At 49.5% G+C, this 14,133-nt stretch overlaps 1 protein-coding gene across 1 annotated transcript in view; it reads left to right on the forward strand.

Moving 5' to 3' along the window:
* The first annotated feature begins 7,221 nt into the window (after nucleotides 1-7,221).
* The window catches only part of LOC135401568 (uncharacterized), a 44,187-nt gene continuing 37,275 nt past the window's right edge, over nucleotides 7,222-14,133 (forward strand). The window contains exon 1 of the mRNA XM_064634042.1: nucleotides 7,222-7,374. Within this exon, the coding sequence (XP_064490112.1) occupies nucleotides 7,302-7,374 (73 nt within the window). The 5' untranslated portion in view covers nucleotides 7,222-7,301. The remainder of the gene's footprint in view (nucleotides 7,375-14,133) is intronic.

A 14,133-nucleotide genomic window follows, 5' to 3' on the forward strand; every position in this document is an offset into this window, starting at 1 on the left:
ATAGAACGAACGTATAATACGTGCATAGTCCCACACGGTGTTGCAGAATGAGAACGCTGTAACTCTGGGAAGTCCGAGCTCTTCGTCAGCACATCTTGAATGTGAACAAAGCATTGCGCAGCCTGAGAGGTGAACACCGCCGCCTCTAAAACAAAGGTGTTCGAAGATGTTGGGGGACATGATAAGATGTTGTCCAGATGAAGGCAGGTATCGATCTACATGCTAAACCCAGATTAATCGATGAACCGAACACAGACCCATAGGTCGGATTTGCGAGCACGACGGTCCCTGCACCGAGCTGCACGGCTACTATGGGCTGCAATTAACGGGACGCATCTGGCATGTGTGTGGACATGCAGCAATGTTGACTCAGTCGTGCGTAGGGGTATGCTTCGAAACAGAACTGAAAAGCAGCCAGAAAAAATTTCAGTTGCTCAACACATTTCGGTCTTTACGTAGAAGAGACGCCCACTTGGAGTCTGATCATATTCCCAGGTACTTTCCGTCTAGAAGAGTCGTCATACGGTCTGGTAAATTGATATATGTTTTGGTAAAAATATAAGCTCTCAAATTTGTGATAGGTTTGAAACATCATATAGATGGGATAATGAATCAAAGGCTCATTTAGAAAGGTAGTAGTATGTATTGTCATCAAGTAAGGAACCTGTCTATAAAGGCAAGCCCTTATAGACAGAATGCAACTCTTGCCTACGTACTGCAGGACAACTCCGCCGGAAGCTGGAATGCTGTGTGTACCCATCACACCGTGCTTATTTCCTTTCTAAAAGAAAACAGATACTATACACATTGCTTGTCTTGCGAGCGTCTGGACTATTAGCGAAATTAGGACTCTGGCTTATTCGATATTCATATTCCACGAGAACGCTAAAGATTTTGCTCAATTACACCCGTTTCATACCAGCAGATACAGATACACACACCTGACACACTCCATACAAACTTTCGTCCCTAGAAATGTGTATCAGTGGTGTGCGAAACGATTTACACCCGAATTACACAGCATTTGCACCAAAAAGGGTGTTCAGAATTTCAGAGTGTAGAATAGAGATCCTGCTGCGATTCAGAAGTTTGACTCAGAGTTTGCAATAGCAATACAGCTTTTCAAATGGAGCAGGTAGCAGCCATGGGGGGTTGCTTAAAGCTCCGAGGTTTATCTTATTTTACTAATTTACGAAGGCAGAAAAATAGGCGCTGTCAAGTTGCCGTTGGTGAGTAAATCAAAGAGTGACATTAAACGGTAGGGGCAACTTGTTTATTTACACATGGTAACAAGACTTTTGTGCACGAGACTGCACTTCTTCAGGTTATTTTTGTAAGAAGTCTAGTTATAACTTGAAGAAGTGCAGTCTCGTGCACGAAAGTCTTGTTACCATATGTAAATAAATAAGTTGCTCCTACCATTTAAGATCACTATTTACTAATTTACTAACTAATTAACTAGTCGTATCCACAGTTGTGGAATATGCACACCATCTGCATATATTTATTCACATATCCATTCATCCATCCCTTCACGCGTGATCCATCAACGTTCTTGCTGGCTCCGTCAACGTGTAATAATGTGCATGTCGTTGCGGTTACCGGCACGTGCATTTCGGACGCCTGTTGTTTCAAAGGAGGACTTAACGAACCACTGTGAGTGATTTGACAAGTATCTGAACTAATAAGCACATTTCTTTGGAGAAGTCTACTGTCATTAATGGCTTACAACTGCTTACATTTAATGCGCCCCTGTTGCTTAATTGGTGTAATGAGGGAAGGAAAGGCAATTCTTCAAATTCGTCAGTTTGGTTGTTGGAAGCACTGCGAGAGTTGAAGTGAAGACAACATACTCGCCTGTTGTCAAAGTTCATAAACAAAATTAACCAGAATATGCATCGCGCTCGGCTCTGCTCGTGCCGACCTCGCTGGGTTCCTTTGCTCGTATGCAAAGGGATCCAAAGACCGGTAAACTGGCCCGACTGACGAACCGCCGTGTGTTCCAACAGTCCCAGGGGGTTTAATTCCGCGTCTAACGACAGTCTCCGCCCGTCCCATGCGCAGCTAGGCTCCAGCGTTTGTTCTGGCCTAGGCGGTTGGCGGTACTGCAATTCCGGCAACAAATCTGCTTGGATGACACGGGCTTCTTTAGCGAGGTCATCGAGCGAAGAAAAGCTTCGCCCACGCAAGTAAGGCTTAAAACGAGGGTGACATTGGCGAATAGCGCGGGCCACCTTCTCGCTTTCCGTCGCGAGCGGTTCAGCTCTGTGGTACAGTTCTTGGATTGCCCGAGTATATTCCAACAGGCTGTCCTCCGCGTGCTGCGTTCGAGTCATGAGTTCCTCACGCATATGCATTGCATAATCCGGGGGCAAAAATTCCTCCCGAAACAGCCGCTGAAATTCGGTCATAGACGGAAATGCGGGTTGAGACCGGTGCCACGCAGCAGCTGAGCTTACCAATGCAGCGGGTAGTATCCGGCGCAGGATGTCTTCGTCGGTTGCTCCAACGGCTGTCTGGTAAGCCTCCAGGTCCGCAAGAAAATCTTCGACAGAGTTGGCGTCGCTCTAGCCCGGAAATGTCGGTATCGTCAGGTTCAGGCATAGCGGGGGTTCCGAGGACGGCTGGGCGGCGGACGTGCTACTGGGAAGCTGCTGCGACAATAAAGCGCAGAGAGCTGTCATCTGCCGAAGCAGGTCCTCTGCGACTGGCGGGTCGTCCTCGTAGACGGGCTCGAGAGGGGGCCTCTTGGGCGGCATGGCCAGCAAATGCACACTCCCGAACTACGAACAAAACAGCAAAAGCGACAGCGAGCCAAGGGCACGGGCGACAAATGCTACAAACTACACTGCAACTACACTAGCTGTCAGTACCTCCCAGGCGTGCGGCAAGACGGGTCGGCCCCACGTTGGGCGCCAATTTGTAGGATTCTACCCCCTTGAATCCCACGCGGGGTTGAATCCAACCCGTCTTTTGCCCAACCGCTGCACGGAGAGACACACACACAGGTGAACAAACACACTCTTTACTCAGTGACAAGGGCACCACTTACATCTCATGTGTCGCGGATCCTCCGTTCTGCTCCAAATCTCGCTGCCTACCTTGACAGCTGTCGGCAGAAACATTGCCCTCTCCCCTATCGAGCGGCGCTTTTATCTCCTTCGATAAGCAGCGACTGTATCATGGGCGAACTGCAGCGCCCCACAGATGTTATCACAGCCACGCACAATTCAACATGACAAGTACACAGCACAGCATTTAGTGACAAGTGTCTGTACACCCCTTAGTTCAAGTCTCGTTTACACTGATGACATTTTACCAAAGGCGCAGGATCCCAAGGTACGCGGTACATTTGCGTCCTTTTCTCGCGGAATTAGTGCAGTTAAACACTGGATATCCGCTTATTTTAGCTGAAAACACGCTGACTGTATTGCAACTTCCTTTACGTCGTTTTTACAGGAAGTTCCAAACCACCTAATAGTGGTGAAAGAAGTAGTAGTCTGTGTACACTGGGAGTACTTGCGGAGCGCCGAGAACAAAGAGAGGGAAGGCGAAAACGAAAGAAAGTGGGAGAGGAGGAGCACTGCGCACATGTGCAGTTCGACAAATCCGGCCCGTTCTTCTTGGCTCCAAAGTCCCGCCGCAGGTCTATCATTCGCTGGAGGCGATCACGTGCATCAGGGGTCGGTGGTTTTCGTGGTGAAGCTGTGGAAGCTATTGCTTACAGCTGCCCTTCTCTGGAGCCAGCACGCCGACGTTTCCACACCGCACGCCAGACCTCGGCGTTCCGCGTGCTGCTGGGTTTCAGTCTTTGGGTGACTAAGCCTGACGGTCTGTTTTGCTTTTTCAGCACTGCATTACGTGTCAACTTATAAATTTTGAAATTTTCTTAGCAGTTGAGGTGCGCCTACGTGAAACCTTTTGGAGATATTAGTTTTAACGAGATTTAGTTTAAACTAACTTGTTTTCGTTTGTTAACAGAAGCTTTGGAATTGCGTGCGAACAAGTTTGACTAAGCATGTACGACACTCAAGAGAAAGAGAACTTTCTGCGCGTAATCTCGATACATGTCTCCTAAGCATCAGCCTTTCCCAAAATGCATACTGCAGAGAAGTGTGAGGCCTTTTTCAAGGCGTACGTCCTCTGTCGCACGTATCGTGTCACGCGTGAGAGACAACCATGGATTGAATTGCACCTAGCACGCGCTGCGTGAGTCATTTCTTCGACAGTCCTTACGTCTTTACGTCTTTCTGATTGTTCATTAGCTCTAACGTTTTGGCGTTACAGTTTGCTGTACAGTTAATTTAATTTAGTTAATAAGATAAAAGTATATAGATCAATTTCCTTTCCTCAGTTAGCTTATTCGTGAACTAATTAGGTTAAATCCAATTGCCTAACTAAATAAATGAAATGTGACCACAGCAGCCAAAGCCAAAATAGCCAAAGTAGACTGAAGAACCTAAACATTGAGGACCTCGCCAACATGCCCCCTGTGGAGCACATAAAATATATTACATTGTGGCTTTCACTGTTCAGTAATGGCTTTAAATGTCTGTACCAATGACTACGTGTATTTACAGTAAAGCAATACATCCTGGGAGTATTATGTACTCCGTGATGAGCCCATGACTAAAAATATTTGGAACAGCTTTGGACACAACTTAAATGAATATTTTCGTGCATTCTTCAACACGGTGAGTCCACATATAAAACTGAGTGTGATTCATAATGTAGGCTCTGAATACGTCTAAACATATAACTTATAGCCGATAGCGAAATGTTGTGTTTCCTGCATCTTAGCATCCGTCGTCCAACCATATGCGTTCCCTTCCCTGCATTAGGGAAGTGACGCGTTTCCTGATCCAGTCACTGAATCGCCTTAAAAGGCTGACATCTTGGTCCACAACCCCAAAATGGAACCACAAATCTGGCATCCCATTCCAAAGCGCTCCAGCCCGTGATTGGACTGTTTCAAACTTCTGACAGCAGCAACAGTGCCTAATTCCCTATCCTCTGCTCGCAACTTACAACTAACATCCCGGCTGAAAAACCGTGAATCTTCTAACTTTAAGGAGTGCAAGGTCTGGGTGTCACTTGCCTGATTTGGGGCATGGGGAGTAGTATGACACAGTGCACACAAGAACCACTTCTTTCTAATCCGTTGCAAGCCAGTCCTGATCCAGTTCATTGGTCTGATTGGTCAATCCCAGCTACGTCATAGACCCTCCCCTTCAAGTTGATTGGTCTATTCCACTCATTAGCCACGCACAGTAATCGCTGATGGGCTGGCGTTAACATCAATAACACGAATTTTTGGGCGCCACTTCTGCTGATCATCGGCTGCACTCATTCAAAGCGTCATTGCGAGCCCCATTCGCATAGTGGTCTATTCCAGTCATTGATTACTTTTAGGATAGCTCATAGGCTGGCAGGGCAGCGCCAAACCTTTATTGGTCTATTCAACTCATTGGTTACGCTTCTAGTTCAGCTCATCAGCTGGATTCTGGTATATTGGTTATAGCATTCTCTTTGGCTGATTATCGTCCCTCCAGTCCAGGGTACTGCCAGTTATTGGCTGCTGTTATGGGACAGCTCATAAGAGGGTCCTCGATATGACGTACACCACCCCAAACTCTTATTGACTGCTCCACTGATTTGTCTCGGACAATCTTTCACATTTCCGGAGCACATGTCGGGTACCATAGCCCATTTCCAGACCCACCCACCCTTCATGCATTGGACTGCGCACAACTACTCCCGATCACCCTGCAGCGAATGAGTTGGGTGAAAGGACGATTCGGGATACAAAAAACTACATGGCCACATATCCCGATCAATTCGGTGGTTGGAAGTGCGTGAACAATATGCTCCTTTATGCTATTTCAACTAATACACACAAGGCTCTGTTGCCTTTCTCGTCAGGGCATGCCTGAACTGGATTATCCCGTCTAAGCATTAACCCGATGGTGCGCACTTCTCCTACCCTAACGGCGCGCAGATGCACCAAAACTAGATTTGGTCACCTCTGGTCACCTGGTCACCTCCTTTGGTCCACCGGTTCACTCTCCTTTTCCCTCATTTGTTTCCTTCATTTATATAGTGAGCCCTAATTAACGCGCCCTGGAGTAGTCTGAATGGCACTCACAAGGTGGGTGGCGACATGGTTTGAGTTTTCCTCTGCAGGGACTGGAAAAGGGGCCATAGGGTGTGGGTGAGCCCCCTTTGCCAGGTTTGTCGGCTGTTTCCTTTCCCGGTATCCCGAAGCGGACAGGGATCTATTGAATGGTTATGTGTGTGACTGCCTGCCGAGATCGATGAAGGTCCCGACGGTAGAGTTCATCAAGCTGGACCGGTAGTCGAGGTGATACAATTTATAAGGTGCGGAGGCGGTGAACATTTTGCTCAATTACACCCATTTCACACCAGTACTACAGGTACACCCTCAAATATTCGGCTTCTGTAACTATTACACCCACCTGACGCACTTCATACAGACTTTTTTCCCTAGAAAGGTGTAACAGGGGTGCACAAAACGATTTACACCCAAATTACACAGCATTTGCACCGAAACGGGTGTCCAGAATTTAAGAGTGTAGAATAGAGATCCCGCTGTGATTCAGAAGTTTGACTCAGAGTTTGCAATAGGAATGCAGCTTTCGCAATGGAGCAGGTTGCACCCACGGTGGGTTGCTGAAACCTCAGAGGTTTATCTTACTTTACTAATTTACTAACTAATTAACTAGACGTATCCACAGCTGTGGAACCACCTTCTGCATATATTTATTCATATATCGATCCATCCATCCCTCCACGCGTCATTCATCAACGTTCTGACTGGGGCTCCGTCGACGTGTAATAATGTGCATGGCCGTTGCAGTTACCGGCAGGTGCACTTCGGATGACTGTTGTTTCAAAGAAGGAGTTAACGAACCACTGTGAGTGATTAGACCGGAACTAATAACCACATTTCTTTGAAGAAGTGATTAATCGCAAGTCTGTCATTAATGGCTTACAACTGCCTACATTTAAAAGGCACCTGTTGTTTACATAGTGCAATCAGGCAATTCTTACAAATTCGACAGTTTGGTTGTTGGAAGCACTGCAAGATTTAAAGCAAAGACAGCATAATTTCCTGTTGTAAAAATTTAAAGTTCATAAGCACAATTAACCAGAATCTGCATGTGCGAAACATTATTAGCGCTAGCATTCGCATGAGTGGGCGCACTTGAGCCAATAATTGCTGTATTGCTCTGCAATCTGGTTCACTGTCGGCTGCTTTCATTACCTGACGATCGGCAGACATGAGAGAATTCTGCATTTTCGTGATTTTGATGTTCCTTATTTGTACTATATCTTCCGCGGAGGACTCCAAGCGTAAGTTCTTTTTTCCTAATTCTTGAAAGTAACATTTCAGCATTGATTAGTGGAATGGGTGGTTTTCAAGTTGAGAAGTGGGGACTAGCATGCTGGGTCTTTGAACTTCCGGACCGAAATTTCGCTCAATTGGAGCAAAGCAAAACTTTATAAACTGTGGCTTAAACGGCAGCCAAGATGAATTCGCTTGGGAACGCCTGCCCTCCCAAAGAAGTAAGGTACTTTAACAAATACTTCGCACGTGCTTTTTTTTATGGCAAAGTTTAGATTTCGTGACACATCGTGCATGTTTCGGTTTCGTTCAGCGTGCGCTTTCAAATCGCGATCTTTTGCTGTGCGAAATGTCCTGTTACGACGCGGTCAATTTGACGCTTCAGATAACAAAAACAACAAGCAGGTTTTCAAACATGGCACAACAAAATGTGCAGGCAGTATCATATTGCCACGAATCATCATCGCGAAACTTCCAGGACAGGCACGAAACGGTACATCTCATCCCGGCGCATGCTGAAGAAGAAGCAAGAAGCTTCCAGACACATCGCCTCCTCTCTGGCAAACGCACGTGCTGTTTCTAGACTTTTCTTCGGCGCGACGCTTAAATGCTTGTGCGCTCCAAGCTGGAGCATTCATTCTTTGGACTCACTTGTGTTCAGAGAGCTATCACTCTTGTGTTTTGCTACCAAGTAGTCTAATAAACCGTTCGCCTGTTATTCGACGACTCGCCGACCCATTTCGCTTCGTGACATTTCTGGTGGAGGTGCGGGGCATTCCTTGTCCAGCGGCCTGGAAGACCAACTGCGACAAAGCAGAAGACAGCTTGGTCTGCCTGCAGAATTCGGTCCATTAGAACCCCCTAAACACAAGAAGAAGATGACTCCGGAGACCAGTACCCAAGTGGCGCAAACTGTTGCCGCGCCCATAGCCCCTGCACGGTCGCCGAAGACATTCAGCTGGGAGTATTACGACGACGTGGACGATTGGGTCGACCACTATGAGCGGATCACCAAGTTCAACAACTGGAGTGACGACCAGAAGCTCGTCAACGTCTATTTCTCCCTGGAAGGCACCGCGAAGACATGGTTCGAGAACCGGGAGACTTCGCTCACGTCCTGGGACGTCTTCAAAAGCAAACTCCGCGAGGCGTTCGCTTTTCAACAACGAGCTGAACGCGCTGAACATCTGCTCCAGAGAAGGATCCAGCTGCCAAACGAAAGCGTTACAGGCTTCATCGAAGATGTGTTCCGGCTCTTCCGGCGAGCTGACCCCAAAGCATCCGAGGAGAAGAAGGTTCAGCGACTCATGAGGGGCGTAAAGGAAGAAATTTTTCGCGCCCTGTCCCGGGATCCACCCGCCACGACCGACGCTTTTCTGAACGAAGCCGTCCGCATTGAGAGGACCCTGCTCTCTCGCGCTACCGTCAACGAACGACACCAGGGCTACGAGGCTTTCTCCACGACCGCTGGCCTCGACGTCGGATTGCTCAGATAGCTGATTCGAGAGGTGGTACGCGGAGAAGTACGAGCTCTCCTCTGTCCTGAGAAGGCTCAAGACCCTTTGTCTTCGATCGGCGCGGTCATCAAGGACGAGGTTCAGCAGGCAATCCAGACATCGTCAACCGCCAACCCCGACACCGAAGTACCGAGACCAACCTACGCCGCCGCTGTGAGACAGGTGCCACCTACTCGTCCGTCGTACTACGGAAACCGTCGGACACCTCCTCGGCCTGTCCAACCTACTCCGAGCGTCCCGCCACACTCTCAGCCGTTTCGCAAAACGGACGTTTGGCGGACACCCGACTTCAGACCGCTCTGCTACCACTGCGGAGAGGCCAACCACGTCTATCGCCGATGTCCCTACCGACGACTTGGCCTTCTCGGTTTTTCACCCGACGCCCCCCCCCCAGCGCGGTAGTCGCCTTGCCGCAATTGAAGACTATCTACGGCAGCAGAATGCTTCTGCTGGCTCGCGACGCGACCTGTCCCCGAGCGTCCCCCACCGCAGCAGTCGCCAGGAAGAGCACGTTCACCGTCACCGGCAAGACGACCTGTGTGGCGCAGCCCTAACCGGGAAAACTGAAGACTGCAGCTCCGGGAGGTGAAGCTGTGGGCCGACGACAAGTTACAATTCCTCCAATTCGACGAACAGCAACGCCGCACCAACACGACGCTCGAAAAATTACCAATAACCTGAAAATACTCATCGACGGCCATGAGATGATTGCGTTAATCGATACCGGAGCCGACGACTCTGTTATAAGTGATAGGTTGGCTAAGAAGCTTTGCAAGGTGGAAACGAAGTGGGATGAGCTTAACATCGGCACTGCTGGTGGACACGTCGTAACACCGACTGGCCGATGCACGGCAGTCATACAAGTGCGTGACATCCAGTACGTCGTCAGCTTTGCCGTGTTGTCGAACTGCCTACGGGATGTAATACTCGGAATGGACTTTCTAGTCGAAAACGAAGCAATCATCGACTTCACAAATGGAGTTATCTCTTTTAAAACGCCGGAAACAGCAGGCGACAAGTGGTGGGCACGAATAACCCCGGAGAAACGCGCAAACACGGACGTAACCGCCGTGACGACTGAGCACGTGAACCTGCCTCCCTTGTCGTCAGTCCTTGTGAGCGCTACGTGTGATAGAGCACCGACTGGCTGTTTGTTGGCTGAAGGCAACACACAACTTATCCTCGAATGAGGAATTGGGATAGCAAGAGGAATTGTGCCCGTAAGAAACGGAATTTTCGAACTCCTGGTCACAAATTTTCGCCCGGAGCCACAGCACCTGGCGAACGGCACGAAGATAGCCGTCATTGTAGACCAATACTCCACCACGGATGTTTGCCTGATGGACATTGCTCGCATCGCGGTCACCACGGAACACGAGGCCGAACATTTCGATGTAAACCCTCAACTCAATACAACTCAAAAGCAAACCCTTCTCCAGATGCTCAACGATTTCAGTGACTGCTTCGCTGCATCGTCGAAAGTAAGACAAACGCCCATTGCGAAGCACCGCATCATCGTCGACGAAAAGGCCCGTCCAATTCACCGCATGCCGTACCGGGTCTCCTGCAAAGAGCGAGAAACGATCCGAACGCAAGTAGAAGAGATGCTAAGAGATGACATTATCCAGCCGTCGACCAGTCCGTGGGCATCGCCGGTGGTACTAGTGAAGAAGAAGGACGGAACATTCAGGTTCTGCGTCGACTACCGGAAACTCAATGAGATAACGAAGAAGGACGTCTACCCGTTACCGCGCATCGACGACACGCTCGATCGCCTTCAAAACGCAAAATTTTTCTCTACCATGGACCTCAAGACGGGGTACTGGCAAATTGAAGTCGACGAACGGGACCGTGAGAAGACTGCCTTCGTCACTCCGGATGCTTTACGAATTCAAGGTTATGCCTTTCGGCCTTTGCACAGCGCCAGCGACGTTCCAGCGTGTTATGGATACAGTTCTCGCCGAGTTGAAGTGGCAAACCTGCCTGGTGTACCTCGACGATGTTGTCGTCTTCGCAAGAACATTCGAAGAACATGTTGAACGGCTAAAGCAAGTCCTCGAGGCTATCAGAACTGCAGGGCTGACGTTGACGCCTCAGAAGTGTCGATTCGGCTACGAGGAACTCAAATTTCTCGGCCATCTCGTGAGCAGCGACGGCGTACGCCCCGACCCCGAGAAGACGGCGGCCATCGCAAATTACCGTGTTCCTTCTAACGTGAAAGACGTTCGAAGCTTTCTTGGCCTTTGCGCCTACTACCGACGGTTCATTCCGAACTTTTCAAGAATTGCGTCACCCCTGAATGCCCTCACGAAGGACGGATCCACGTTTATCTGGAGTGAAGCCCAGCAACAGGCGTTTGATGAATTGAAGACGCGTCTACAGACCGCACCCGTGCTTGCCCAGTTCGATCCAGACGCCGAAACAGAAATACACACCGACGCAAGCAACGATGGTTTAGGAGCCGTGCTCGTTCAACTTCACGACGGCGTCGAACGTGTCATCGCTTACGCAAGCAGAACGCTAACCAAGGCAGAGAAGAACTATTCGACGACCTAAAAAGAGTGCCTTGCACTCATATGGGCCATCACAAAGTTGCGCCCCTACCTGTACGGACGGCCGTTCAAGGTGGTAACAGACCACCATTCTCTGTGCTGGCTGACTGGTTTAAGGGACCCCTCAGGACGCCTAGCGAGATGGAGTCTCCGATTACAGGAGTATGACGCAACCGTCACTTACAAGTCAGGAAGAAAACACAACGACGCCGACTGCCTGTCCCGAGCACCACTCCAGCGACAGGACAACAGCCTCGAGGACGACGACGCCTTCCTCGGTCTAATGAGCGCGACTACCATGTCTACCAAGCAGTATAACGACCCCGAATTGAAGACACTCGTCGACTATCTGCAGGGCCGCGCCGACAATGTTCCTCCCATCTTCAGAAGATCACTCCCAAGTTTTTCCCTACGTAATGGTGTCCTCTACAAAGAAAACCACGCACCACAAGGCGCTACGTGGCTTCTCGTTGTGCCTGGGGACATGCGCGTCGAGATTCTTGAATCCTGCCACGACGAACCGTCATCAGGTCATTTGGGATACAGCCGGACACTGGCCCGTATAAGGGAAAAGTACTACTGGCCAAAACTGGCCAAGACCGTGCACCACTACGTAAGGACGTGCCGGGAATGCCAACGACGAAAAACCCCGCCGGTACGACCTTCTGGGTACCTTCAGCCAATCGCACCGCCGTCGGCGCCTTTCGAGCAGATTGGGATGGATCTACTCGGGCGCTTCCCACGTTCGTCTTCCGGAAATCGTTGGATAATCGTCGCCACCGACTACCTGACACGCTATGCTGAGACTAAGGCACTTCCACAGGGCACAGCAACAGAAGTGGCGAAGTTCTTCATCGAGAACATCGTACTACGGCACGGAGCTCCGACCACCTTAATCACCGATAGGGGAACGGCAAAGCAGGCTACTACAAGAAATCCTTCGACTCAGCCACACCGCTCACCGGAGGACAACGGCGTACCATCCGCAGACGAACGGGCTCACCGAACGCCTAAACAAAACCCTTGCCGACATGATTTCGATGTACGTCGACGTCGAGCACAAGACATGGGACGAAATACTGCCTTACGTCACGTTCGCCTATAACACGGCTGTCCAGGAAACAACGGGATTCACACCGTTCCGCCTTGCAAACGGCCATGACGCATCGACTATGCTGGACGCGATGCTGCCCCACGAACCCAGCGATGTGGAAAACGACGCTCTGGACTTCACACAGCGAGCAGAAGAAGCCCGCCAGCTGGCCAGACTACGGATTGGTCAACAACAACGCGTCGATGAAAGAAGATACAATTTGCGCCGACGAGACGTACGCTTCAGTCCAGGCGACTTGGTATGGGTTTGGACGCCGATTCGACGACGAGGCCTGAGCGAGAAGCTACTGAAGCGGTACTTCGGTCCCTACAAAGTACTTCGACGCATTAGAGACCTGGATTACGAAGTGGTACCTGAGGGCGGCGTTCCCTCTCGACGACCCCCGAGGACTGAAATAGTTCACGTCGTTCGACTCAAGCCGTACTACAGCAGGTAGCGCTGAAGACTGGCTGGAAGGAAACAACATGGAAAAAAAAAGAGGCGAACAAACGGCATCGAGACGATGCCCCGTCTACGGAGGGGGCAATGCCACGAATCATCATCGCGAAACTTCCAGGGCAGGCACGAAACGGTACATCTCATCCCGGCGCATGCTGAAGAAGAAGCAAGAAGCTTCCAGACACATCCCCTGCTCTCTGGCAAACGCACGTGCTGTTTCTAGACTTTTCGGCGCGACGCTTAAATGCTTGTGCGCTTCAAGCTGGAGCATTCATTCTTTGGACTCACTTGTGCTCAGAGAGCTATCACTTTTGTGCTTTGCTACCAAGCAGCCTAATAAACCGTTTGCTGTTTATTCGACGACTCGCCGACCCATTTCGCTTCGTGACAATATGCACTTTTCTCGGCACTGTGAGGATAATACGCACGTAGTCGTTTCACTTTAGTTTGGGATGAAGCTATGACTTCAGTGATATTCTCACATTATAAGCTGTTATGATGTTATCACAGCCACGCGCAATTCAACATGATAACTACACAGCACAGCATTTAGTGACAAGTGTCTGTACACCCCTTAGTTCAATTTTCGTTTACACTGATGACATTTTTCCAAAGGCGCAGAATCCCAAGGTACGCGATTCATTTTATGTCCTTTTCTCGCAGAAACCGCTTATTTTAGCTGAGAACACGCTGACGCTATTGCAACTTCCCATACGTCGTTTTGACAGGAAGTTCCAAAGCACCTAATAGTAGTGGTAGTAGTATAGTAGTGTGTGTACAACGGGAGTACTTGCAGAGCGCCGAGAACAATGAGAGGGAAGGCGGAAACGAGAGAAAGTGGGAGAGGACGAGCACTGCGCACGTGTGCAGTTTGATAAAGCCGGCGCGCGCTTCTTGGCTCCAAAGTCCCGCCGCAAGTCTATCATTCGCTGGAGGCGATCACGTGCCTCAGGGGTCGGCCTCAGTAGCTGTAGATGGGAGTTCTTGCCTCCTTTTAAGGGCGTTGTGAACATCCTCATAGTATATTGTTAGAAATTATTAGCATTGGCCTTTGAGCACGTGTTTAAACAACATTTTTTTTGCTGTAGAATTTACGTCTTTCAGATAGTTCATTATCACTAACGTTTTGGCGTTACAGTTTGCTGT

Source organism: Ornithodoros turicata, chromosome 7, assembly GCF_037126465.1.
Source record: "Ornithodoros turicata isolate Travis chromosome 7, ASM3712646v1, whole genome shotgun sequence".
In the NCBI taxonomy this organism is placed as follows: Eukaryota; Metazoa; Arthropoda; class Arachnida; order Ixodida; family Argasidae; genus Ornithodoros; species Ornithodoros turicata.